Source organism: Phyllostomus discolor, chromosome 11 (genome assembly GCF_004126475.2).
Source record: "Phyllostomus discolor isolate MPI-MPIP mPhyDis1 chromosome 11, mPhyDis1.pri.v3, whole genome shotgun sequence".
In the NCBI taxonomy this organism is placed as follows: domain Eukaryota; kingdom Metazoa; phylum Chordata; class Mammalia; order Chiroptera; family Phyllostomidae; genus Phyllostomus; species Phyllostomus discolor.
In genome coordinates, this window is record NC_040913.2 from 8004350 (window position 1) to 8031367 (window position 27018).

Consider the following 27018-nt stretch of genomic DNA (forward strand, 5'->3'; position numbering starts at 1 on the left):
GACCTCTTGTCTGGGCAGCCCTCCCAGGTGTCTTCCAGGTGGGGGAGAGACAAGAAGGACTCCTCTAGACCAGGAGAGAGCACATGGGTCTTTCTGAAGCTCTTTGCCTGTGATCTGCCGTGTTATGCAATAAAACCTCAAAATGACTCTTGTTAATATGTCCGTTACACGTGAAGAGGCGAGAGGGCACCAGACTCCGACCATGTCGCGTGCCTGTGCCACATGGGCGTTCTTTGCATGGCTGGAGGAGGACCTGCTGCCCCTCGTTGCCTGGCTGCTGACCTGATTCTCAACTCCCAGGAGATGCAAAAACCCCACAGTGTTAGCTGCCCGCCTGCTACCTCCCCCGTCGGGGCCACCCTGCAGGTGTGTCCCTGAGGTGAGTCCACCTGCTGTGTAAGCAGGTAGGTGGGCCCGCCAGCGGAAAACCAGCAACCGCAGGTGCATCTGTCCCGTGTTTGCTGTGACGAGGAGGACGGGTCCTTCCGGGGCCGTGTACAGGGCAGAGTGGGCTTCTTCCATAGCACGGGGGTGACCTCGCCCCCTCAGGCCTGGGTACTGAATTTAGTGCCTTAAGAAAATGGCCTGGATTAGCACATCCCCTTGGGGAGCTATCAGTTAAATCGAATGCCATCTCTTACGAATTTTGCCCTTTAAGTTCTACGAGGAATTCATAGCCCTGGAGGAAGTCTACAAACCTAGGCCGTGGGTAGGCAGAACCGTGCCCCAGCGTCTGGTTACCTACAGCATGACTGTCAGCGCCTTGCTGCTCCTCCCGTCCTTCCCCCCGCCCCCAGCTGCCTGCTCCCTACTCCACATGTGCTCTGTCTCCGCCCCACCCCTGCCCCTGGCTTCCTTCTCTGCCAGCTGCCACCTACCCAGCACCTGGGGACTCCGTACGGTCCCCTCGCCCCACTTTCCCCTCTTTTAGATGGGTGCTTCCCGGCCATCACACCAGCTTCTGTAGATCGCTGTGCCCTAACTCCGTCTGTAGTTGCAAACTTCAAATGCCCTTTGCAGGAGCACAAGTGAATCGGTTCGACCACAACGCCAGGAAAGTGATGAGAGTCTGACGAACGAGACGCTGCATGTTGCGACATGAATTTCCCCGGAAAACAGCCGCCAAAAGGAGGCTGCATGAAATACCAAGCCCCAGAAGCAGGGGCTGAAATTGGAAAACAAACCATTTGTTCTGTATGGCAGGAGGGCTTGTTTGTTTTATTTATTCATTCAAAGTGTGCTCTAGTGCTTTCTACGTACCGGGCATCGGTCCAGGCACTGGGGAAGCAGCAGTGAATGACAGAAGCAGGACCCCTTGCCTTAATTATGCCTTATTCTCGTTTGATTTGCGTGGATAAAATGGGACACAAGTTTTCAGCTCTTGGATGCAAAAAAAAAAAAATTAAAAGGGCAGTAGTTACACATCTGTAAATGTGACAGGGTTATCATATGAATTCTTGGACTGAGGGACCATCATCAGGACTGTCCAGATTCCGCCTCGTTGCTCAGAGGGTTGTCCCTGGACCAGTGGCGTGGGCGTCGCCAGGGGGCTGTCAGACGGAAGCGCAGCATCCCTGGCCCCACCCAGAGCTGCTGGAAACGTACATTTTAACCAGATCCCTGGGAGCTTCGTGTCCAGATTCAAGCCTGGGAAGTGTGGCTTTCGTGAGTGGCAGGCTTGTTCCGACCTGATGGCAGTCGGGTCCTCGGGACCCTGCAAAGTTGGCAGGCGTGGTTGCAGATCAAAGACTCGAGTCTCGGGAGGACCGGTCGTGGCCAGAATTCACCTTTCCCGTCGTGTCCCCGGAGCTGAGGGACCACGGTCATTGCATAGGCTCCAGGGCTCCCAGTCTCCCTTCAGTGAGAGCTGCTTTTTCAACACCGATGTTGCCCATGCGTTTGTTTCCGTGCCGGGGTCCGTCTGCGCCTGCTCCCCTCGTTAAACGTCAAGCCGGAAAGCCTGAGTTGATGGTGTGGAGCAGGTTCCGTTTTGAGGGCCCCCCACCCCAGGCACTTTGAGTTTTGTTACAGGTTGTACCTGAAATGCGGCCCGTGTTTACAAAGGGTGTGTGATCTAGGTGTAAATTCAAGACAAATAGACATGAAAAGCCGTCAGACCTCGGTGATATATTCCGAGATACAGCCAGACTCCAGGGGAAACCTGGAAGCAAGCTGAAACAGTCCCTCATCAAAGTCAGAGAAACGGTGCCTGTGGACATGAAAACCGCTCTGTCTTGGCCGAGAGCAGATTGGGGCCTAGCTGAGGCCCTTGGAGGTGACAAGGTCTCCTTGGTCCTCGTCGCTAAAGTAAAGCTGGAGGTTCAAGGCCAGCGCAGGGTGGCAGGAAGTGTGTCACAAAGCATAGTAACGTAAAAGCCTAGCATTTGGGGGTGGAGGGGCGCACCAAGGTGACAACATCCGGTTGAAGAACAGTTCATCTATGGCTCAAAATACTAGTTCTGGGTTGTCAAAAAAGGAGGAGTTTATGCTCTACCTTTTGTTTACAAAGACAAAAGTCTGCAATGCACGTGAGCAGGTTTCTGCCAAAATGATTCAAGTCAAGAGTTTGTTACTTAAAGGGCTAATGAGTAATTTGGGAATGTTACTTTCTCCAAACTCACCCTCCATCTGATTTTCTTCAGCAGTCTCTTTTTGAACATGTGGCAGTTTCTTCTGATCAAGGCTTTTGGGCTGCTAGGGGCAGCACCCACCTGCATTAGCTCCACGAGGAGGGCTTGGAAGCCCTCCCTCTATGCTCGTCCACATGGATGTAAGGGGCCCCGCCTGGGAGCGGGCTGGTGGGAGGGGCCAGGTAGTAGGGGAGAAGGGGGGGTTTCCAGAGCCTGGCGAACTTGGCCGCCTCTCCCTCTCCTGCCTCGCTCTTCAATGCACCTTGGTAACATCTCCAGTCTTCACCAGACAGAGTTGGGAAGTTACTAGCCCTGCCGCGTCCCTGAAAGCTCTATGATCTGGTAACAGTGATGTGACTCACACCTTGCACAGGTGTGCTGCTCTGCCTCTTGGAAGGTGCCTTCATAAGCATATCTCTTATCCTCACAATCTTTCATCCTGTGAAGGAGTCAGGCAAATGTTATCACCTCTGTGGTGCAGATAAGGGGTTTGCGTCCCAGTGGAGGTTGGACGGGTTGCCTGCGGGCCTGTGGCTGCTAAGTGCCGAGGGAGGACCAGGACTCTGGCTTTTCCGGGGATGGTGTCCTAATTCCCGCTGCTCTCCCAGTTTCGCGACCACCTTTAGCAGCCCTGCACTGGCGGCCTACTCTGCCTGCTGCGGCGGTGGGAGTGCTGAGCCCGCAGGCGCCTGCAGCTCCCGCTCCTCTTCTCACGCTGGTGTGCGTGGAGTTAGTGTAGAATGACACAGCCAGTCCAGAACTGGCTCAGCTCCCCACGTGGCTCCCTTATGTGCACTGAAAGCTCCGTCCAGCACGCCAGTTGGAAACGGGGCTGGGTCCTCTGGTCACGGCGAATCCCTCTTCGCTCTACATCCCTGGAGACAGTGTAGCAGGGGCCACGTGTGTGTGAAGGGAATTTATCATAGGGATTTCATTGGGAGGCCTTTGAGGAAACTTCATGACTACCGAGGCCGTGAACTTGAAATCACAACAGTCTATCGCAAAGCCACATGAACTGTTCTGCAAACCACTCATTTTCGTACTTGTTTCTTAGAGCAAGGAAGTAACTGCGGAACCTTCTAACGTCACATTGCCAACACCCCACTCATGGGTGAACGAGAGTTTCGTTTTTGACCGTCCTTGACATGCAGTTCAGTGACGGCGGCAGCCGGGTGGGAGAGGGTGTGTTCTCAGTTGTGTTCTCCTTGTGTGTTGCACTCACGGCCCACCGTGCTGTCTCAGACCCGAAGACGCTCACGTCGGGTCGAAGGTAAAGGGGGTGGTTTCACACACTCTTCATCTCTGTGTAGCGTCTCTCTCTCTCTCTCTCTTTTAATTTAAAGATTGCTTTCAGCAGTTTTTAAGCTGAACCATACCCACAATGCTTCTTGAATCCTGCATTTGTGAAAAAGTACTTCTCTATCAAAGAAATAACAAGCATCCAAACTATGTTTTTAACCTCTTTTTGATGTATTTTCCTCAGTTTGCTACTGGTATTTTAAGAAGTTAAAAAGTAGGTAGGCCACAGAATCCAGAAGAACAATGCAGCCCATCCCGTGTTCATGCTCAAAAGCACGACTGATCGGACAATAACCCAACCCCTCGTCCCTCCAGCCGTGGCCTGGGACCAGCGGCAGGGCATCCCCTGGGAGCCTGGTAGAAATGCAGAATCTCAAGCTCTACCCCAAGGCTCCCGAATGGCCATCTGCATTTTGGCCAGTCGACTGTCTGACACTGCCTGGTAGACTTCCCCGGGGGGTGTGCGGCAAAACCCCCGGGTAATGGCAGTTTTCTCACCTTGAGTTTGTGGTTTTTGTCTTGAGCACCCATGGGGTGTGGTGGCCGGTTCTTTCACACGCATGAGCCTGTTTGGTCCTCAGACTTAGCCTCTAAAGAATGGTTGTCACTGGGGCTGCCAAAGGTGCCACCAAAGGTGCCGTCTCTGGAATCTGTGTTTGCAAAGCCTGAGACTGGAGACGTGAGGCCCAGCTTGCTGAGGCGTGGCCTGGCCCAGCGTGAAAGCCTCCCGTGTCTCCAGCTCCTCACTCTGGCACACCCTGTGCTTCCTGGCCGAGCCCTGGCGCCTCGTGGGAGGGTTGCAGAGGCAGCGTTTCTCGGGCTGTGGAAGCTCAGCTCCCAGCCTCTCGCCACGTGTGATCCGGAGAGGGGGGCAGCTCGGTAGGAAGGGCCTTGGCAGGAAGTCACCTGTGACCAACTTTAGGAGGACTGTCCTGCATCTGCCTCACCTCCATCTGGTTTCTTGAAGCATCAGTTACAGAAGTTTAGGGCCTAGAGAGACGCATTTCCCAAGAACTGCCACAGCAGAATAGGGTGTGTGTGTGTGTGTGTGGCTCCATTTTTTTTTGCATTGAATCATTTGAAAGACTAGATATTTATTAGAAATTAGTTCTGAGCTTCTGATTCTGAAGCCTGTAGGATATGCGGTTTTCTTGGACTCTGAGGGGGGAAGGGGGAAATAAAATCAGTGATAAGAAGTGCTCTTTGATCATCGGATAACCCTGTTTTTCTGCCTACATTCCTCTCATCTCCTGGGATGTCTGAGTCCGTCCGTGTCCATCATCCCTGGCGCACTTCCGAGAACAACCACCTGTTACCCACAGGTAGACTCACAGTTTGAGAACAGCAGGATTCCAGGTCTTCCTGAAATGCGAGATGCTGTGAACCATCCTGGGGGGACAAAAAAAATAAAGAGTCCATAACCACAATTATTTAAAAAGCACCACTTAGCAAAATCAGTTCTGATAACAGAAGCGAAATTAGTGTAACAATTAGGATCACTTTGTGTGTTTGCAGTGCAGTTGTTTATTTAGCTGCTTAGCAGTTGGATGGAAGCGTGAGGTGGGATCTAAAAGGAGGGAACCTTCTCAGATCCACCTACGCTTCCAAATGCTGTCACAAGGCTTCCCCCCGCCCCCCCCCCCCCCCCCCCCCCCCGTCTTTTAAAAATCATGACCAGCTTTCGGCTCCCTCCCCACTGCCATTTAGAGTGGTGTCTGCGTTCCTCTCTAGGTATCATTCTGTTTTCTTTTTCCTTGCCACTGACATCAGCTAATTTCTTGTGAATGTGTTATGTATTAAATATATATGCATTGAAAGTACTGTTTTGATTTTGTCTGTGAGTTGTTTCTCTCAAAGGACCTATCTGGGGAAATGAGTAATTTCTCCTGTCCTGTTCTTGCAGGAAGAATTCTAAATCGATTCTCCAAGGACATCGGACACATGGATGACCTGCTGCCCCTAACATACCTAGACTTCATCCAGGTAACACAGCTGTGATGTCAGGGTCTCTGACGGGAAACAGAAGTTCCTCCTTGTGCCAGGGCCCGCCTGTGGGGGGCTCAGGGTGGGCCTCGTGGCCTGGTGACGTGTCGTGTCAATTGCGCGAAGGGCCGTGTTTGTCCAGGAAAGGTGTGGCGATGAGTCGGAGGCTGAGTTAACATGAGTAATGCCCCGTGTGTAGGAGTGGCTACGTGGTCCTGTCAAAGTTAGTTCAAAGCAGCTACATTCTGGGTAAGTGGTTCTCCATCTGCCTTCCAGGTATCTGGCGCGAAGTTCACTTGACTGAGAGCGCATTTCATAATATAGAAACAATCACCTCTCACGGAAAGATAACCCAGATTAGCTAAATTATGCATTGTATTACCACAAAGGAAAAATATTTACTGCACCATTTTCTGTGGATAAAACCAGGTGTGGTTATTCACAAAGAAAAGATTAGTTAATAATAAGGCGAAAATAATACTTTGTTAGCCAGGACAATGGAGAGCAGTCATTGCAGATGCAAAGCCTGGTGAAGCCAATAATAATTCGAGTACAGGATCCAAGTCATCTCAGAAAATGTCCTTTTTTGTTTTTCTAGGCAGCTTTTCTTTCACCTGTGGATTGCTCTAAGTCTTAAGGTGTCTTTTTTAAGGAAAACCAACAATCCCACAGAAATACCTTCTGTGAGGTGTCTGCTTTGTCTGTGAACTTGAGGTTTTGAGAGAATACTGTTGGACCATCTCGTCTCTCATCCTCTCCTGCAGTGTGGTTGCTCATCTGCGTTGTCTTTTCTGTTGTTTAATTCTGTCTCCTTTTCAGTGACTCAGGCCAGAGGGCTTTCTCCTTCATCTCCACGTGTTTATTTTGGAAATGAAATGCATTAGCCGAAGGTTGCCCATACTCGAAAATCGCAGCTGCCGTTGCTGGGACTTCATGAACCTTTCCACTTCTCCCGAGTGCCAGTTCAGAGCGGTCTCCTCGCGAGCTCACTCAGAGGCCAGGCAGGAGAAATGCCACAGTGAGGGTGTGTGGTGACGATGGCTCGGTCCTCATAGCCCCCCTCCCTCTTTTTTATCTCTTCTGGAGCCACGGTGACAAAAGGAGCCAGAATTGCTTAATTTGGAGAATTAGCTATGTCAAAAAAAAGAAATCAGGAGTAGGCCTGAGATGATTACAGGCATTTCTGTCAGTCACACAGAAGTGCAGCCATGGGCATCTGACTGCAAACAGCCCGGCCCATGGGCAAGGGCGTCTGCTGTTGACTGGCCTGGCGGAAGCCGGGACTCAGGCCGCGTGCTTCTGACTGCAGACAGAGGTGTCCGATGTCCTCTTCTCTCCTGCGGACCCATTTCTATAAACCCGCCCTGCTGGGTTTAGCTATGTAATTTCTCCCCAAGAAGCAATCTCCCACTAAAACAATGTCGCATTTTGACGTGATTGTTAATGACTCTTCTAAAAGACTGTGTGAAAGGCCCCTTTCCTTTGCAGCTGTAAGCCAGGCCAAGGTTGAATTTCCAAAGCTGGCTGGCTTGGGCTTAGGACGCAGTTAGCTGAAGCATGTGACGCGCACATTTTTCCATGACAGATGGAGAAACGGGGAGAGGTGCTCCCCGGTGTTAGTATGAAACATTCTCAGCCTGAAGAGAGAAAATTCTAGGCTCACTGTGCTTTTCTTTAACCTGTTTTTTTTTCCCCCATTCACTCCCTTCATCTTGGTGAATCTCACCATTGTTGAATACTAGTAGTCCCAATTAGCTGATTTCTTGAATCTCACAGCAAAGGTAAATCTCCATGTTATTGTCTCTGAGAAAGGAGCTTTGTCCAAAGGGTAACTCAGTTATCAATTACGATAAAGATCTGTTGTCACTGGTTTTGTTTGCAGGTGTCTTTAATAAGGCTTCCCGTAATCCCTTCAGGAAGAAATATTTTCTTCTTTTAAAAATAGCATTAGCTAAATATAAAAGCTCTGATCCCCGCCATTGTTGCCGATTCTTTGAGGGACATTTCCCAACATTCATTGTTTAAATGGTTGTCAGGAGGAATCAAGTGAAACTCCATAAACAATGCAGAAACTGGTTCGTCTTACCCCGGGCGGAAGCCTTTCTCCTGAGGATTTGCATGTGGTGAGCGAGGAGGCTTCTCTGACTGAGGTGTCGCAGGGATCCTTCTGAAGTTGGGGGCCTGTTGCTTTATTAGCAAGCAAGGAGATTTTTACGAAAACCACAAAAACGAATTGAACGTGCCTCCCAATAAAGGCCAACAAAAATCAAACTGTAAATTGATTTTTTTTTTTTAAAGTCGGCTAGGACTCTGAGGATGAACACGGCCCGGTGGTGATCTGGGACTCTTAATGGAATCATGTAAACTTAAAGTAAACACTATTGTGGTTAGCGCATAGAATGAAAACTAATTTTCCAAATCAAATACATTATATCCAATTCATTTTCCCCAATCAACCAAATGTTTAAAACCTGTTAGTTATAACAGCCATCTTCTGGAAATTAATTCAAAGCCTATTAGCTCTGCTAGCTGAGCCGGGTGAAGAGGGTTACTTGTTACATTTTTAATAGGCTCCCGAATTAAAGCAAAGCAAGGTCAAAATGACAATCAGCGTGGCTCACCTCAGCGTTGTGCTTAAGAAATTGATCTAGTTTGGAGGGGCTTTTTGCGGGGGTATGTTAGTATTTTAAAGGAAATGTGGTCTGCTCTGTGTCAATCCGCTAATAAGTGTTTGAAGTCGAAGTATGTGTCAGGCCCAGCATGTAGGTGTCAGGAGCGTCACCTGTGTGAACCACAGCCCCCTCTCGAGGGCTTGGCGGTTGGAAGTGGGAGTGACTTTTGTGGGGCCCCTCCACCCTCCTGGAGGGTTGTGGTGGCCCCTTCCAGAGCTGAGAGAGTAGAAAGTCGCCCGTCTGCCTTCGCTTTTATGACTGTCATCAGCAAAACCTGCCGCAGACACCGGGAGGCACCCAGTTGTGACGGTTCCCATCCGCGTGCTGGGAACCGTCCTCCTGACCGGTGGCTGCCCCTGTGCTCTGAGCAGCCCACGGAGTGGGAGCTCTCCGTCACCGCCTGCCGAGGGAATGGGAGCCGTGGAGTTTAGGGGAACCTGGGAACGTCTGCATGACTTTGTCCCTGGGGTTATCTTGCGGAGGAGGTGGCCCTTGCCAGTCTACGTATCCAATATTCTTAAGCCAGAAAGAGTGTGGCGGGATTTTTGGTAACACATGGGAAGCAAACCAAAATCCAGAGCTTAGACGTCTTCAGGAGTAGGGAATTAAGCTCTCCACTTTGCAGAATTTTCAAACTCCAACTGTCATGTTCAGTGTCCCTCCCCCCCCTTCCTAAAGGTATGCATAGGCTCATGCTTTTCTGGACAATTAAAATCAAAGAGACACAGAACGAATGTACTCACATTTATTCATGTGAACTTTTTAATGCAGAGCATACACGTTTGATTCCTTTTTCTGTAAGACTGACTGTTTTTTGGCGTGGTGAGCGACAGTTCGGAACTGTGGAGCCCTGGGTGAGAGCTTCGGGGCGTTTCAGCGCCTCCGAGGCTGAGGCTGAGAAGTGCGGGGGAGAGACCGGAGGGCACCACCCTGCAGCCTGTGCCGCCGTGCTGGCTGGAGTCGGTGCACTTACTCCGCGGGAGCGAGTCGGAAACCGGGGCGTGTTTTTACTGCCCCACGGACCAAATGGCCGAGAGAGGAAAATTCTCTTTCACGTGAGAGCAAATGTGCTGCCAGATAAAAGTTAGGAACCTGGCCGTCTCCCTGGGACTTCAGCGGAAGATTTGTATTTGCGTGGAGGGGGACATGTGTGCGTTTTATTTTTTGTTTTGTTTCCTTTTCTCTTTGGAGAGTCAACACCAGTACGATGAAGTGGCACACTAGTACGATGGAGCGGCACAGCTGCTTTTGACGGTGTGTGTCAGGGGCTGTCGTCCCACATCCAGGGGCAGAGGCTGCGGGAGCCGCGGGGACGGCGTGCGGGGTTTGGTGACTGGACCGGCACAGGGGTGGAACAGTCGTGCAGGTAGAAAGACCGGTTTAAAATAAGAATTTAAAATGTGGTTATTGATTTTAGAGAGAGAGGAAGATGGGGGAAGAAGAGAGGGACAGAGACCGAGAGAAACATCCATGTGAGAGAGAAACATCGATGGGTTGCCTCCCATTGGCAGCGCCCCTGGGGATGAAACCCACAACCCGAGTCCGTGCCCTAACTGGAGCTCGGACCCCCAACCTTCTGGTGTACGGGATGACGCTCCAACCACCTGAGCCACCCGGGCAAGAGCAGAAAGAGCAATTTTTGACTGAGAAAGCATTTGGGAAGGGTAGGCCCAGACGTGAGGGAAGGCTTTGAAGTGTCATAGGAAATAAATAATGTGCCCAGCACAAAACAACAACCGTCTGCAGGTTCCCTCGGGGTTGCCCTGGGCTTATCAGATAAGTTAGCCAATGGCTGGCAGTACATCGCGGGCTTATCAAAGGGTTGTTCAAACACGTTCTGTTTGTTTGCATTTTCAAAAATTGTAACAGCTTTGCATATCAACAGTAGTTTTAGAACCAAGTCACTTGAACTAGATCATAGTTCTTCACATGTTAAAAATAAATAGCTTTATGGAAATAGGAATTGAAGTACAAATAGTGAAAAGATCTTTATCTAGAGCTCAGATATGAGATATCTTTGACTAGCACTCAGGCCTCCCAACACTTGTGTATTTGAGTGATACAGACAGAAACAAACAAACAGAAACATTTAGGCTCTAGTTAAGATGGGCATTTTCTAAGTGTCTGACTCCTTAACAGCATAGCACAATATACAGCAGCATAAATCTAGTTTTTGATTTTTTTAAAACAGTGATTGATTTAATTGAGCTGCCATACACATGTAGTATTTGTAATGCTTTACATTTAATTTTATTAATGGTTAAAATTAATTTCATCATTAATCATTTTAACAATACAGCCTAACATGTTTATAATATTTGATGGCCAGACGTGTTGTCTTATGAATATATTTGCAATTAGATATGTCATGGAAAGTCTTGAAGTTTCTCCCAGAAGAAAAGCAATTATTTCTATTCTATATCTGTGATATGTGGATTTGTCACTCAGTTATCTCTCATTTCTGTGGCATCTTCCTGTTTGTGTTTCCCACCAGTCATTTTTTCAGCTTTTCTTGTGTGCTGGGATGTGGGGATGAAAGAGATGGGGGCCTTTTCTTGTCAGTCCGACAAGCATCCCTTGTCCTGTGTGCTGGGCGCCATGCCAGGCCGGGCGATGCGGAGTAGGGTGACGTTGAACCCCCGTCCTGCACGAGGCGCACTGTCCTGGAGCAGACAGACAGAGTCCGAAGTCACAGAGAGTCAGATAAGTTAGAGTAGGAAGGGGGCCGTATGGGAGAATGGGTGAGGCTTTAGTGTGAGACGGACCTGATGAAGCTTTGCTGTATCTTGAGGGCGTTGGGGACCTCCCGGCAGAGGACCCCTGTGGGTGGTTGGAAATGTGGGTCCGGTGTTGTTGAAGACAGTGGCCCAGGATGAGGGTGGAACTTGCGTGTCCTTCACTGAGTGGGTGGTTGTCAAATCCGTGAGGATGGATGACAGTACCCGGAGAGAGGGAGGCACTTTTAGGGGCCAGGATCAGAACTCGATGGAAGCCTGGCTGTTGACCGAGAAAACAGAGCTCGGGGAAGAGGGGACAAACAGGAAACAGAAGGAATGGTAAAACCAAGAGGAGGGACCGTATTGAGGAAACCGAAGGAGGACGGGCGTGCTAAAAGCAAAGGAGAGGCTCAGCGGCCAGTTGTCAGTGGGATTTGGCCATTAGGAGGTGTGTGGGGACTGCTGGGGCAGGCTGGGGACAGAAAGCCACACTGCAACGGCTGAAAACCTCTGCAGAGGAGGAGTGGAGGGAGCCGGGATGGCGGCAGACTGCCCTGGGAACGGCCCTGACTCGCGGCCGGGCCCATTCAGAATGTAGGGCTCGGGGCGGTGTCACCGGGCTGTTGGGTGCTGTGGTTTATGTGATGATGGTGGCGGTGGGTGGGTGACGTAGCCCTCTCTCCTCCCTCCCCACAGTACACAAGGAGCAGAGTTGAGGTCCTCGGGTGCAGCCGCCAGTAAGGCCTGGAGCCCTGGCCTCATGGTGGGGATGGGGATAGTAGTGTCCAGGAACTACTCCCTGGCTGAGTCTGGCAGGCCAGGGTGCCACAGAGGAAGTCCTGGAAGGCCAGCTGGGCGTGGGAGGGTGGGTGGGTGCTACAGGCAGTTAGGGAACAGGTCGGGGAGGGGAGGCAGCAAAGCTTCTAGGAAGTGACCTTGGACCCAAGGTGAGAGGGAAAGTTGCAGCAGATGCTGCCAGAAGCCACATTTCTGCCTGGGAACCACTCCCTTCTCTCTGTCTTCATCTGAGAGTAGGGTACAAGGGGGAGGCGCTTCTGGGGGGAGTCGCTGAGTTTCGTTTAACAGTATACAGTCAGTGCCAAATGGGTTGGAGCTCATTTTTCATGATTCTGCTTTTTCTTTGCTGTATTTGATAAACCTTAAGAGGTGCTTGATCATGTTAAATGTTATTTTGATTCTGCTTCTAAAGCGTTTATTCCTTATACTTTTCCTCAGCTTACTCCTTCCCACTCCCTTCACTGGGATGTCAGATCACTTATTTACCATTTTACGATTCTAAGGAAGGCCTGCCTTCTCTTAGTTCTTTGTTTCCCCGGCCGTTGCCTTATGGATACGGTGGGCGGGGAGGTGCTCAAACTAACCTGCCCACAATCCTCTGAGATCAGCAGACACCTTTGCGCCTTGCTCTCAGGTGCCAGGCCACCTTGCTTATTCTGGGACTTGAGTATGTTTTCTTCCCTGAACCACAGACTCTGATATGTCCTAGATGGGTGAGACCTTTCCAGGGATTATCAGATTCCGACATCCTCTGAGGCTGGCCGGGGAGCAGTCCCCTCACACGGGAGCAGGGACTCACAGCCTTCTCTCGCAGTGCGGCACTGTCTTAGATGACGTGTCGCAGTTGGCTTGTCTTGCTTCGTTTGCTGGTGACGTGTGTCACAGCAGAGCCCAGGCCTGGAGAGTGAGATTCCAATTTCCTAGCCCTTTCATCTCTCTACATCCTGTGCTAGACTGCCTGTCGACGTGCTCCCATGTGTGCGCGTGCACACCTTTAGTTCCTCCTCAGATCAGTGCTTCATCCTTTCCTGACCAGCAGGTCTGTCTTTCCTGTTCGCAAAGAAGCACTCTATTCTGCAATAACGTAAGCTCTGTGCCCTACAGAAAAGAAGCCTTGTTGTGTGCTGAGCATATTTCAGCCTCACTTCCAGCCAGCCAGCCAGCCAGCCTCAGTATTTGGTGAGCGCTTCCCCTGGGCCGGGCACTTCCCAGGATGTGCCGTGTAGAGCTGTGAGCTGGGAATGGGCCTCTGGGAGTGTGCCATCCAGGGCAGGAGGCTGGTAGTAAATAGGCGAGTTTCTCTCATAGTCCTGGTGGCTGCTGGCACACAGAGAGGCAAGTGTTTGCAGTGACCAGGGCACTGCTTCAGACATGGCGGTTAGGGCACAGGTGACATTTGAGTCTAAGAGAAAGGAAGGAAACAGCCATGCAAAAGAGATCTGGGGGCAGGCGAGTAGTGGGGAGCATGCTGAGGAGTAGGAACAGGTGCAGGGGCTGGAGAGGGGAGCAAAGTAGCATGTTCCCAGGGACAGAGAAGGCCGAGTGGAGAGGAGGAAGAGGGGGCTCAGGACACAGCCCCCTGCCTGGCCCTCAGTGCATGACCGGTTAGCCAATGATGGGTAAGATTCCTCAAGGCAGGGACAACCTAAGACAGGCACGGGCATGAGGGGACCCTCAGGGAAGGACTTGGGAGGTTATAGAGAAATGGAGTGATGGACTCTCGCCCCTCGACTTCAACATAGCCTGAGTCCTCATTCTGTCTGCAAGAAGTCTCCTCATCTCTTGGCTGCCTTACTCCCCTTCCTGACTTAAGCCTGAAACAGTGCCGGAGGTGGGTGCGGCCCCGTGCTGGAAAGGGTGGGTTCCCTGGGGTGATCAGGCCTAAGAAAGAACGCATAAAATCCTGTGAAACCTGCTTTGCTAATACTCTCAATCTAAATGATAAGGGTCCAAGCAAGAAATGAGTTTGTTTCCCCAAAGTGTTATGACCATTTAGCTATCTGACCCTGACTCAAAATAAGCCTTTGAATGTTATCTATTTGATTATTACTGCCTGACAATGATTGATGAGCTTTCCATATATACCCTGTATTCCTATGCACATTAAAGCCTGTCAAGGCAGGGGTCGGCACGCTCTCCTCTTGAGAGAGTGGCTGTGCCGTCCCTTTTCCTCCACAGGACTCGGTAGCCTGTGTTAATTTGTCTTGTCCCAGCCACAATGCCACGGACCCCACAAGCCGGGGTCCGAGTCACGTCTGAGCCTCCCTTTTCAGGACAATGGCTCCCCAAAACCTGGCTGTACCTGGATGAGGTAATATGAAAATAAGGATGATGTAGGATTTTTTTTTCCTCAAAGCTGAATTTACTGAACTCTTCTCTTTAGATATCTTGACTTTCTAAATACAGTGGAGTTGCTCTGATCTAGGAATTCTGAAGTCAGCACGTAAAGTCTACAGTCCAAATTAGCCATCCGTAACAGGAACCCTACCTAGCCTTTAAGTGAGGGCTTCGTGGGTGTCAAGCCTCATTTTTTTCTAATGAATGTATTTATTTATTTATTTATATTTTAGAGAGGGAGAGAAGCATGGGTGTGTGAGAGATGCATCCGTTGGTTGTCTCTCGCACACCCCCATCTCGGGACCTGGCCTGGAACCCAGGCCAGGGACCTGACTGGAACCGAACCGGTGACCTTTTAGTTTGCAGACCGGCACTCAACCCACTGAGCCACACCAGCCAGGCCTCGAGCCTCATTTTTAAAGTTCTTTATTTGTATAATATATTTCATGTTCCTGGCAACTCCGTGAGGTCCGTAGTTACTGGGCTGGCTTTGCAGACGAGGGAAATGAAGCCCAGAGAAGTGACATAATTTTTCCAGGGTCACACAGCTAGTGAGTGATAAATGGGAGACTTTTATTTTTACATTTCTGAGTGTTACTCATTATGCACACCAGGGAGAATCAAACTGCTTTTTTTTTTCCTGGTCCTTGATCACATAATGAGAGTGTTCCCTTGAGGGAGGTCCCAGGCAGAATCTCCAGTAGTAAATTATCGGCCGTCCGGGACCCACACCTCTTCCCCAGCATCAGCCATAGGAGTGCCCGCATGGCGTGACCGCGTGGTGCTTGAGATGAACGACCTGTTTGAAATTGTGGTGCTTTTGCTGGCTGTAGAATCCCTCGTGTGCAGACCTACTTGCACTTCTCCACAAATGCTTTTGGACATTTTTTGCTCGTTGCTGCAATTTAGTCTAAGAACTAGTCTTTTTCAAGGACTTTCTCCCTCGGCTTTGTGATAAGCCCGGTCTCAAACCCTAGGACCAGAGGGATTGTGACCGGTTTTGGGGATGCGCATCAGGATGCTCAGGAAGCAGCAGGCGGTATTTACACGCAATTCCATGCACATTTGCTTGGGGCGTGACGTGTGGCTCTGTTGGAATACCGTGGGAACAAGGGAGGGGAACGGACTGCGATGAAAGCAGATGCGCGCTTCTTGAGGCGTTGTTTACAAGTAGTAGCATGACTTCCCATTGAGACTTTGAGCAATAGGTGACTCTACATTGTACTAATACTAGTAATTGGAAATGCACTCTTTATGGAAAATGGCATAACTATGCCAAAGTTAAACGTTAAATTGTTCTATATTAGAAATAAGGTATGAATTGCATACAATAAAATCTATCATTTCTTATGGGAAAAATATAACTTTGGGGTTTTTTTAAAGAGATTTTATTTATTTATTTTTAGAGAGAGGGGAAGAGAAGAAGAAAGAGAGGGAGAGAAACATCAGTGTGTGGTTGCCTCTCACGTGCCCCTCCCCCCACACTGGGGACATGGCCTGCAACCCAGGCATGTGCTCTGACTGGGAATCGAACCAGCGATCTGGTTTGCAGGCCTGCACTCAATCCACTGAGCTACGCCAGCCAGGGCATCTTATGGTTTAATTAAACGTAATGGCCAAGTCGCAGTTTGAAATTTGAACACTCTGAAAAACTATCAACAAAGAATCTAAACTCCCAAGTCCAAGATTTTGTATTGTGGGCAATTACCATTCTCTTCTGTGGAGTGAGAATAGGAGTTCTGATATACTCATCTTTGAACAACAGAGTTTGTCATAGAGTATTGTATGTTGCGTGTGTGCACGTGCGTAGACAGAGACACCTGACCTCCAGGAGCCAGTTGCGTTGTTGCGGTGACCCTCTCAAATCTAGCTCTGTGCGCATCTTCAAGTGTAAAGCACATGGCGGGAACGTACGGTTCACATGGGGCTCTCGGTGAATCAGGGTCTGCATTTCACATGGTCTTGAAAACTTCTCTGAGGGATTTATGGTTGAGCCTACAGACAGCGGGCCCCCGTCCAAGGCCTTTGAGCAGGTGAGTGGCTGCTCACCGTGTCGTTTTAAGGGAAAACAAGAATGTGCGTTCACGTCTGTCTTTTTCAAAGATGTCACCGTTCCCAGTTGGTGGACTTCGCTGAAGACCCGCAAGGCCAGTAGTCTGGTGGGTGTTGCACACACGTGGCGCCCCTGCATGGTGCCCATAGTTGCTTCTGGAAAGGACCTTGGTGTGTTTAGATTTGTCTCCTGTTTGTGGTCACCTGAGAAGGCCTTTGTGGGGGAAGACTTCCTCCTCGAGCCTTACTGGGTCCAGTCGGCATCGGCACCGACCCCCCAGGACGGGGTGGCAGGCCGCCTCGTTCCTGGTGGGGCTGACTGTGCCGTGGCAACACCAGGGCCCCCAGGCTTCTGGGGGGCCTGACTGTGTTCGGTGATCCCAGTCATTCTGTGGGGCTTTCCGGTTCCGGGAGGCATGGTGGAATAAGCTGGCGAGACCAGTGATGCCCCGGTACCAGGCCCCTGGGGCCCATGGAGATCACACTGTGTGTCGACATCCCGGGGATTCTAGATTGATTCTCCCGGAAGATGTTCAAGGGCATTTCCCATGTACGCTCACTGAGCCAAGATCAGTTGTTTTCAAACCAGACCACTGAGCACTGCTACATGTTTCTCATTTCCGTACGCCTTCTGCAATGTGCAGGGTCCCAGGTAACACTGAATAAGGAGCCTTAATTATCCAGAATTCTTGCCATCAAAATCCTCACTTCCAAGAAGCCTTCCTACTAGCAAAGCAAGCAAAAAGGAAGGATAGAATGTGGAAGTTGGATTTAGGCATTAAAAAAAAAAGTGTGTGTGTGTGTGTGTGTGTGTGTGTGTGTGTGTTTTAATTGGGGACTGTGCTGAGCATGTGGACCTGCACACAGCTGCCCTCAGCAAAATGCTGTCATTTATTGAGGAAAACCGAATTGCAAAACCTTTTCTCCCCTGCACACCCTCATCCAAAAAAAAAAAAAAAATCAACAGCTTGACTGAGCTTAAATAACTGACTTTTCATATTCTTTCTTGGAGCACAAAGGGCTAATCCCGAGGCCACTTGAGCCACCAATGCAGGCAGTGATGGGGACCACCACGGGACATGTCATTCCCTCCTCACCGCACACAAAAACACATGGACTGCGGCTTTATGAAGTGAAAATGCCCGAGAAAAAGAAAATGGGGAGGAGGTGTCCTCGCTCACTTCTCTCCAGAGGGAGAGCGCCAAAGAGAAAGCCGCGGCATCTGGGTGTTGAGAACAAAAGCAGTCCGAAAGACTTCGGTACAATGGGTTGGGTCACTTGCTTTCACGGGAGCAAAGGAGTGGAACTGCCTTTACTTGTCTCAGTACCACTGACCCTTGCATTTCATTGTGCGGCGATGTCAGGGAAAGTGTGTAGAAAGCATTCCAGCCTCTCTCGGCAAACAATGACTTTGTCATTTTGAGATTTCTATGGTGTGTTGACCCCTTCCCCCCCCCCCCCCCCCCCCCCACAACCCCCGCTCCCTCCCGCAAATCCCCCTGGGACAAAAGAGATTGTTAGCTAGGCTGCCTTGCCCTCATTTGAAAGATCTCTGTTTTACTGACTCTTTCAAAGTAAACTCATCCATTTTAACTGAATCACAGTGTTTTCACGCTTTTAAGAATCAACAAAGGCGTTTTAGTCAGAGCATTTGCAAGGATGGAATATTCCGTGAAAATGCCAGTCCCAGAGATAATGACTCATGCAAACCGCCAAGTTCAAAGTGGGCCTCCTTGTTACTCAGAAAGGGGAATTGATGACATGGGTTACTGGGAATATTTACAAGCCCTTGACCCCTCAGGTGTCTGAGATCAGGGTGATATGATACATACATCCTGCCTCCTGCATTTCCTCTGCCTTTTTATTTCTTAATGACAGACAGGGGGGAAGCTGGTTGCGTTTCTCCAGTGTGCCAGGCGGCACACTCAGGCCGCAGCGCCGCCCGCGTCCGCATCAGCGCGGTGACAGTTACCCACCGGGGACCCTCCCCGGCTGGCAGCTGCGGCTCCAATTTGCCCGCCGCAGCATGTGCGCTCCAATGATAATGTCTGCAGTTTCGCACCGGAGGCTAATTAAGACCTGGGAGGGAAGAAATAATAAGGATCTCGTTTTTATCAAGCCTGGTGGCGGCGTGCAGAGCGTAGACCTTCGCACGGCGGCATTCCTGGACGAGGTCCACTGCAGCACAGCGGTGGCCGCTCCCGGGGTGCGCTGCCCGCCCGGCGTCTTTGGGAATGGGGAAGTGGCCCATGGTTGCTGGGGAGAGGAAGGTGGCGCCAGAGAGGGTGGGCAAAAGTAGGTTTACAGTCGTGAGCACGCGAAACATGGGGGTTGGTTCTTGTATTCGTATTATTACTTATTAGTCACTGTGTTGTCTTCCATACGAACCAACTGTAAGTCTGTTTTCACCTCCACGCTGTGTTTACTTGCTTTGGGGACCTCGAAGTCCCCAGTATGCTGTTCTCGATGACATTTGTTCAGTCCTGTTTACACGACGGGTTCTCTGGACAAGAGGAACCAGAAAAGGGTGGCCTGGAAGAGCGTGGCTTCGGCTGGGGTCAGGTCTCGCGCTTGAGCTACTTTACGTGTGGCTGCATTTCCTAAGTCTGATGGGAATGCGGTTCATTGTCGTCTCTGCTTTCCTGTTGTGTCCTGCGTGTGACCTGGGTGACCGGTTTGGTTCCTGCAGCCTTTCTCCGGGTTGCTCGCTGTCGTGTCCCCTGATTGTCAGTCACCTGCCTCGGGTCTCCCAGCCGATGGCACAGCTCCGGCTGCAGAGCAGGGGCCGGCGCCCCAGGGGAGGTGTGTCAGGCGTGGCTCTGGAGCCATTTTTTGTTGGAGGCGCACCCACAGGCTGGCTCCTGTGGCCCTCGCCTGCGCTCCCACTCTTCCCGCCCCCCAGTGTACCCCAATGCCACCCTGTGACATTGCCAGCACCTGCCGGAGCATGACCTAAGGAATGGGAACAACAGTATCTCTAATTTTTTAACCTGTTGGTGTTTTCACTGAGGTATAGTTTGTATACAACAAAATAAACAACTTTCAGTTTCACGAGTTTTGATGATCGTGTGCGTCCCAGTGACCACCCCGCAAAACTGGAGGCAGAGCGTGTCCACGTCTCCCTGGCGCCTGCGCAGTCAGCTCCCGCACCTCTCCCCCGGACGTCTGTCGGCACAGGCGAGTTTCCCTGCTCTCCATACCGAAGTGCAAGTGGGAGCAACACGGCGTGTTTTCCCGTGGCCGCCCTCCGTGGCTCAGCCTGTGCTTCGGGAGCCGTCCCGTATTGTTGCACAGTGTCGCAGTGGCTCTTCTTTCTTGTGGGCGACACTTCACTGTGTGAAGGTACCACCGTTGATGGATCTGTTCTGTGGCTGATGGGCGTTTGGGCTGTTGACATGTCAACACTTGTTAGCGGTGAACCTCCCTGCGCAGGTGTGTGTGTGTGGACGTCGGCTCTCATTCTTGTTGGAGCGCATGCTCAGATGGGCAATTGCTGGGTGCTAAGGTAGGCGTGTGTCAACCTAAAAAATTACAAAGCTTCAAGACAGTTGCCCCGTTTTGCACATCCACCAGCAATATATGAGAGTTCTGGCTGCTCCTTGTGTTTGGAACATTTGGTATTATCGTTTTTTTAATTTTACCCTTTCTCGTGGGTACGACTAGTCTCTTTGTGGTTTTAATTTGCACTTTCTTGATGATTAATGATACATCTTTTACTTGTGTGTTAATCGGTTTGCTGATTTTTTTTAAACTTAAAAAAATTCTTTATACTGTCGCTGTATAGGAAACGATATCCTCACTTGAGGGTATGTTTATTGATTTTAGAGAGGGAAGAAGGGCAGAGAGAGAGAGAGAATCATCAATGTGAGAGAGGAACATTGATTGGTTGCCTCCAGTACGTGCCCCAACCAGGGCTTGAACTCGTAACCTAGGTACATGTGCTGACTGGGGATCGAACCCACAACCTTTTGGTGCATGGGAAAACACTCCAACCAACTGAGACTCCTGGCTGGGCTGTATATATTTTTAAAAATAGTTATACATATGTGTTTAATACTAGTCCTTGGTAAATCTATTCTTCCAGTCTGTGGCTTGTCCTTTTATATTCTTAAAAATATATTTTTTTCAGTGAGGTACAATTGACATACAACATTATGTTAGTTTTAGGTATACCACACAATGACTTCATATTTGTATACATTGCAAAATGATCACTACAGTCTAGTTAACATCCGTCACGTGTGGTGAGTACTGCTAAGATCTACTCTCTCGGCAACTTCCAAATATGCAATCGAGGACTGTGAACTCCAGCACTGTGCTGTGTATCACATCCCCACCACTGACTGATTTTATAACTGGACGTGAGTGTTGACCCCTTCCACCCATTTCTCTCAGCCCACACTCCCTGCCCGTGGCAGCCACCAGTCCGTTCTCTGTGTGCGTGAGCCCGGTGTCTTCGTGGTGGTGTTTCAGAGTTCCACGTGTGAGTGGGGCCACGCAGGGCCCGTCTTTCTCTCGTTGACTTAGTACAATGGCCTTGAGGTCTGCCCATGTTGTCACAAATGGCCACATTTCCTTCTTTTTTATGGCCGAATAATATTCCATTGTGTACATATACCACATTTCCTTCACCCATTTACCCGCCGATGGGGAGCTAGGGTGTTGACTTAGCTTGGATATTGTTAATAATGCCACATGGAAGGGGGGGGTGCATGTATCTTTCCAAGTTAGTGATTCGTTCTCTTTGAATACATCTCCCGGAAGTGGAATTGCTGGATCACATCATAGTTCTATTTTTTTTTTTGAGGAACCTCTACATTTTTTCCACCAACAGTGTTCAAGGATTCTTTTTCCTTCTCATCCTTGCCAATACTTGTTATTTCTTGGTTTCTCTTTTTCGTTTGTTTGTTTCTTATCATAGATGTGAGGTGCTGTCTAACAGTCTACGGGGTGAGGGGATACCACACCGTGGTTTTGATTGGCGGCATTCATTGGACTGAAAAAACTCACGTTCCAAAGTACCACACGAGGACAAAGGCTCTCTGTCCACTTGATGCTTTCGTTTGTAAGCATTGAGGCTTTATGGCCTGCCCCCGGAACATCTTTTAAGCCCCCACGAGAAGGGAGCAGAGGGTGGCGAGCAGCAGAGAGGAACTTTCTGCCCCCACGGCGCCCGTGGGATGCTCGCACGCGCTTGACGGAATCTCGTGTGGAAGTCCTGGCGCGGGAATGAGAGGCGGACCGACGCAGAGGTGTTGCCGCGTGGGCACTTTCCGTCTCCGCCTTCCTCCCCATCTTGTGGCGTCCCCGGAAGAGGGGAGAGGGGTGCAGTGTTTTACCAAAGCGGCAGCATAAGCACGCAGCACCCTCTCACGGCCTCTTGGGCTCCAGGCTCTGCGGCATCATGCCAGCCTTGCCTCAGGGAATGACCAGTTGAGAGTCAAGTGGAAAACCCCACAAAACAACTCAAAACCCTTGCACCCTGGGAAGGATGAGGGTGTAGAAAACAGCAGCAGCCCAGGGCCGCCTCCGCCCAGAGGGAAGATTGTGCGGACTGGTCAGTCGAGCCCTGTCTTCCGTGTGAGGAGACCGAGGCTCCGAGGGGCGAAGGGACTCGCTCCGATCCCCCAAGTGGCTCGGGCCTGGCCTGCGAGGCCCCGGGGTTGCGTTCCTCGTCACCATGCTAGGCTGTGTGCGATGCGATCCGCGCCGAGGATAACTGTACCCCTTTCTCTCCCTTGAACAGTCCTTGTTCGCGTCTACTCCTGGAGCAGCTTTTCGTGGTGCCCCTTTGACTCTCCAAAGCCACCCAGTGGGGACGATACTTGGGTCCCCCCTCCACGGACCACTGTGTCAGAACAGCCCGGGAAGCCTGTTAACCGTGCAGATGCCAGAGGCCCTCTCCCGATCTGGGTGCTTTCTGAGGGTTGGCCCGTGAATTCACTTACAGGGATTTTTACACTGTTTTGTGGATCCCCGGGCGAGTCTCACGTCCTCTGGAATCGACCAATCATGTGTCTACGCTGCTCCGCCTTCCGCACAGGCCCCACTAGGTCCTGAGGCCGTACCGGTGCCCGCCCCCCCAGATCAGAAGGTGCTCCCTGACCAGTCATGTCTCCAGGGTCCTACAGAATCTGAGTGGCCTCGTGCCGGCCCCCCTGCCAGGGCAGACCTCCCCTAGAGGCGCCCCTTCACACTTTGCCTCCTAGCACGTCTAGAGATGTTCATCTCCAGTTAGTCTTGACTTGGCCCACGCACGCACCGTGCTCACTCAAGCAGCTGGGGAGTGAAAGAAGGCGCCAACCATGGTTCCCAACCAGGGTTCCCCGCCGCCCACTATGGCAGCCGAGGCGATCTGCATCCCGGACACATTCATTCCCTCTGCAATGGCCCCGGCAGACAAGTGTCTCCTCTTTGCTTACGACAGGTCGGCCACAGGGCTCGCCCTCCTGAGGAAGGTCATCTGTCATTGCTAAGAAGATTTGGGCCACACTGTTTCGTGCCCCAGGTGTGATTTCTTTCTGTGGGCCTGATAATGCTAAGGGCAGAGCTGCACCAGGTCGTGTTTTAGTAACACCTCCCCGCAGCGTTGCCCAGGCTTTTCTCTGGGTGGGGGGGCTGCCGCCACCCCCACACCTTCTCCGCCTGCGGCGGCGCCCCCTCCTTACTTTCCTTCGGGAGGGGAAGAGGAGTGTGCGGATTGGGTCGTCATTTTGAGTTGTGACCTTCTGTTGTGAATGTGTTTTCAGTTTCGTACTAAAATGGGACCATCGTTCCCACTCTGTGAAGTCGTTCAGGACCTCACTTGGCCTTGGAGTAACCAACATCTTTCCCAGCGTCACTGGGAAATGTGGTGAGCTTGACCTTGCGTTCCTATCAGCTGTAAACCCAGAGCCCTGACACGAAGACCCGCCGCTGGGCAGGACGCCTGTCCACCCCCTGGGCGACCCTGGGGGAGGTCACCGCACCTCTCGTCATTTGGTTCCTCGGTTCTGAAAACCTGAGGGTTCTGTGAGTTGACATTTGAGGCAGTTCAAGGTCAAGAAGAGCTTGTCTTTGCTTTTACTCTTCCCAACTGAAACGTCTTCTCCTCCCCACGGGCCCCACTCTCACTTGCCCTTCAGCCCACCGCCAAAGAGCCGTCCTTGCTTCCCCGGGCCGCACAGACCTCTGCCTCTCCAGCTGTGGGAGTCTCGGGGGCAGCGCCGTAAACCTAGCCTAGGTTAATCTTGCTTCCCACACTAATCTCAGGATGTGGGATTCTCTGGCCCTCCTGTGGTCCCTAGGGCTGTGCCAGGCCGCAGCGGTGCGCCAGAGGGAGTGGCTACCCGACTAGGGCATGGGTGTGAGGACACAGGCCAGGTGCCTCTGGGCCTCCAGCCTGCTCACCATAAAGCCTCGAGAGCCTGAAGTCACCGATTCCTTATGTCACCTCACTGGGTGGCGATGACTTCATGGTTTCCATGGCAGGGTAACTAGGGAAGCATGGTGTCCCCAGGGGAACCTCCCCTATCAGTTTTCTACTGGGCACCAAAATGTGTGGTTGCCCAAGAGATGATCGGTGGGACCGTGTACACCAGTGTAACTTGTCCTCTGTCCCCTGGGAGGGCAGCACGGCGGGTAGGCCCGGGCTGGGCACCTGCGCGGGAGGCACTGGTGTGCACACAGTCTCACCTGGCTGCCGCGTGGTCCTCCTCGGCGTGTTCATCACACCTGAGGACCACCCTGGCTATGCTTAATGCCAGTGGCCCGGGGCCCCCTCAGACGCCCAAGGTGCGCCCCTCACCGTTGGGGACAAGTACAATGCCATGGCTCTACAAGTGCCCGAAAGGGTTCTCGTCTTTATTAGTGTAACCTTCCCTTCGGGCTACGCAGGACTTGCATTCCCACTTTTTACGGATTGGCCTCTTAGCCAAAGTCAAGTGCCTTTTGTTGGCAAATGATAGAGGAAGAAGTCTGATGAAGAAGAGCGTCGCTCATGCATCTCTCTTTCAAAGCCAGTCAGTCACCTTCACTGTGCTGTCATGTAGGCCCCCCCCACGGGGCCCACGGGCACATCCCGGACTCAGCCGCCGAGTGCCAGGGGCGGGGCGGGCTCCGTCCCCAGGAAGAACAGAAGAACCAAGGGGAGCGATGCAGTGATTCTGAGACTGGAGGGCTGAGGGCGTGGTGTCCCAGGAAGCTGGGTTGGGGGAAGCCCGGACTTGGTACCCGGAGCCCGGCTCTGAACCTCCTGGTCCCCCTGCCTCACCGTTTGGCCTTTCTCTAATCTGGGTCAGAGTACCGGAGGGCTAGAGTTCAGTGCGGTCGGAAAAAAGCAGCATGAATGGGACCTGAGAGGAGGTGCCGGTGTGCGAGAGGCTAAGAAATGGCTTATATTGGATTGTGTTCCAAAACTTGGAAGGCATTTCCTTAGAGCCCCGGGAGTGGTGGGCTGTGAGAAGCCTTTTCTCTGTGGCGGGAGAGATGGAGGGGATCCCGACTGCAGTTACTGTCGGGTTCTGCTTCCTCCGAGAACGGGGGGAGACGTTCAGGGGTCCTGCTGCTGTGGCCCGAGGCCCCACAGGATGCCTGTGGCAGCCCACGGCCCTCTGCAGGGGACTCTCCGACGTGGCCGTGGGTGTGAAGCAGAGTAGGTGGCTGCAGCAAGAACCTGGGAGGGACACAGGAGCAAGGATGTCCTGGCAGGACAGTGTTCGGCACAAGTGATCAGTTCTGATTTTCCTCCCAGTGGCGCTGGCTCCCGCCTGTCCTCTGACACCTGGCCACTTCCAGGTCCCCTGCCGGAGGTGTGGAGGGACCCGGGTGGGCTGGCATGGGGAGACAGTCTGCCCCTGTGGGTGACGACCAGACCTATGGGGATGTCCTTTGGCCACCCCAGCAGAAGTGGCAGCGGGCACACAAGCCAGTCCTCAGACAAGCACTCAGGAGACAAAGCGCTGTGAAAGAGTCTGACAGAGACCTCGGCCACCGCACCCCCAGCGCTCAGCGAAGGGAGCGTGATGGATGGCAGGAGGCGGGGCACGCAGAAGCTTGCCCTAGCAAAGGAGGAAGCAGAAAAGCCAGTCCCCAGACGAGCACTCAGGAGACGCTGCCCCGTGAAGGAATCGGACAAAGACCTTGGCTGGCCCGGCCCCAGGCGTTGGCGCCGCAGGCACGATGGCCAGAGGCTGACCCCACAGAAGCTCTCTGAGTAACGCTCAGGCGGACTCGGGACTGCCCGTAGGACAGCGGGTGCTTCTTCCTAACGTGGGCTCTGCTGCCCACCACTGGCAGCTGCAGCCCGAGCCATTGTGTCTTGGTCTTCCCCAGCCAGGAGCCCCCCGCCCCCACCCCGCCACAGACGAAGCAGCCTCGGGCAGGGAGCCTCAGAAACTGAGGTTTGAAATGAAGGGCCACCCCGAAGCTCCCGGCGCTGAAGCTGGCCGGGCGGAAAACCCAGTGTTCCTCCGCTTGGTCCTCTAGAGCCGCTTGTTGGGCAGGAGAAAGAGGAGCCCGCTCTCTGGGGGGCAGGTAGGAGCAGAGAGAGGGGCGGAGTGGCCTCGGCAGGGGCCCCCCAGGCTGTCAGAGGGGCTCCTACCCCGAGTCCCTGCCTGCGGCACCCACACACACTGGGAGGGCCTGGGCTTCTCAAAATGAAAAGAAGCAGGTACGCCAACGCAGGGAGCCCCCCGCCCGGGCTCTCAAGCTCCTCGGGGAGTCCTGCTTCCCACAAAGTGTCGGAGCAACCCGCAGCCCCCACGGTTCACCTGCTTTCTGATTCCCAACCTGTCTGTCCTCACTGGGGTCCCCAGCTATCAGTCATTTTCTGCAAAAGCCAGTGTTGGACTTGAAACCCAGTTGTCCAGTGCGAGGCCCCAGACCCGCCTAGGAAGTACATTCCCGTGTCAGGTACCTAGTCCTAGGAGACCCTCTGCCTCCCCAAAGGACCTTTGGGCACAGCTTCTGTGTGGCTTCTGCAATGACACCTGTGCAGATTGGGGCAGGACTCAGGCTGAAACCAGTGAGTACTTCCTTCCCTGTGAGGTGTGTGCGTGCGTGTGTGCGCGTGCGTGCATGTGTGTGCAGAGGCAGAACGGAGAAAACGCCGTTTTCTTCCCTGACTCCACCCCTCCATCGACTTTTCTCGAGTATCTGTTGAGCCCCCGAGCTTGTCACTTGAGATATTTTGGTGCCTGAGGAGACTGAAGCTCCTCCCCTCAGAATATCCACAAGCAGAAGAATGAGACAAAATAGTCAATGATATCAAATCAGCGATATCAACGATTCAAATAATGACAGTTGCTGTAAAGAAGAGAGTAACACAGGATAGGAGGCTGGCTTGATGCTGGGCCGCCAGGTGACCCCAGGCGGCCAGGGCAGGCTTCTCCGGGGAGGGGTGTTTTCAGTGGGGATGTGAGCGATGGATGGGCCGGCCAGGTGAGGAGCTGCAGGAAGAGCCCTCCTGGAGGACAGGCGACAAATGTGAAGACCCCCAGGCAGGAAGGAGTCCCGTTCTGGGCCCCGCAGAAGGCCAGGGTGGAGGGGAGG

At 52.1% G+C, this 27018-nt stretch overlaps 1 protein-coding gene across 1 annotated transcript in view; it reads left to right on the forward strand.

The window, feature by feature from the left end:
- The window catches only part of ABCC4 (ATP binding cassette subfamily C member 4), a 205236-nt gene that overhangs the window by 122715 nt on the left and 55503 nt on the right, over positions 1-27018 (forward strand). The window contains exon 20 of the mRNA XM_036011227.1: positions 5833-5912. Coding sequence (XP_035867120.1) covers positions 5833-5912 — 80 coding nt within the window. The remainder of the gene's footprint in view (positions 1-5832; positions 5913-27018) is intronic.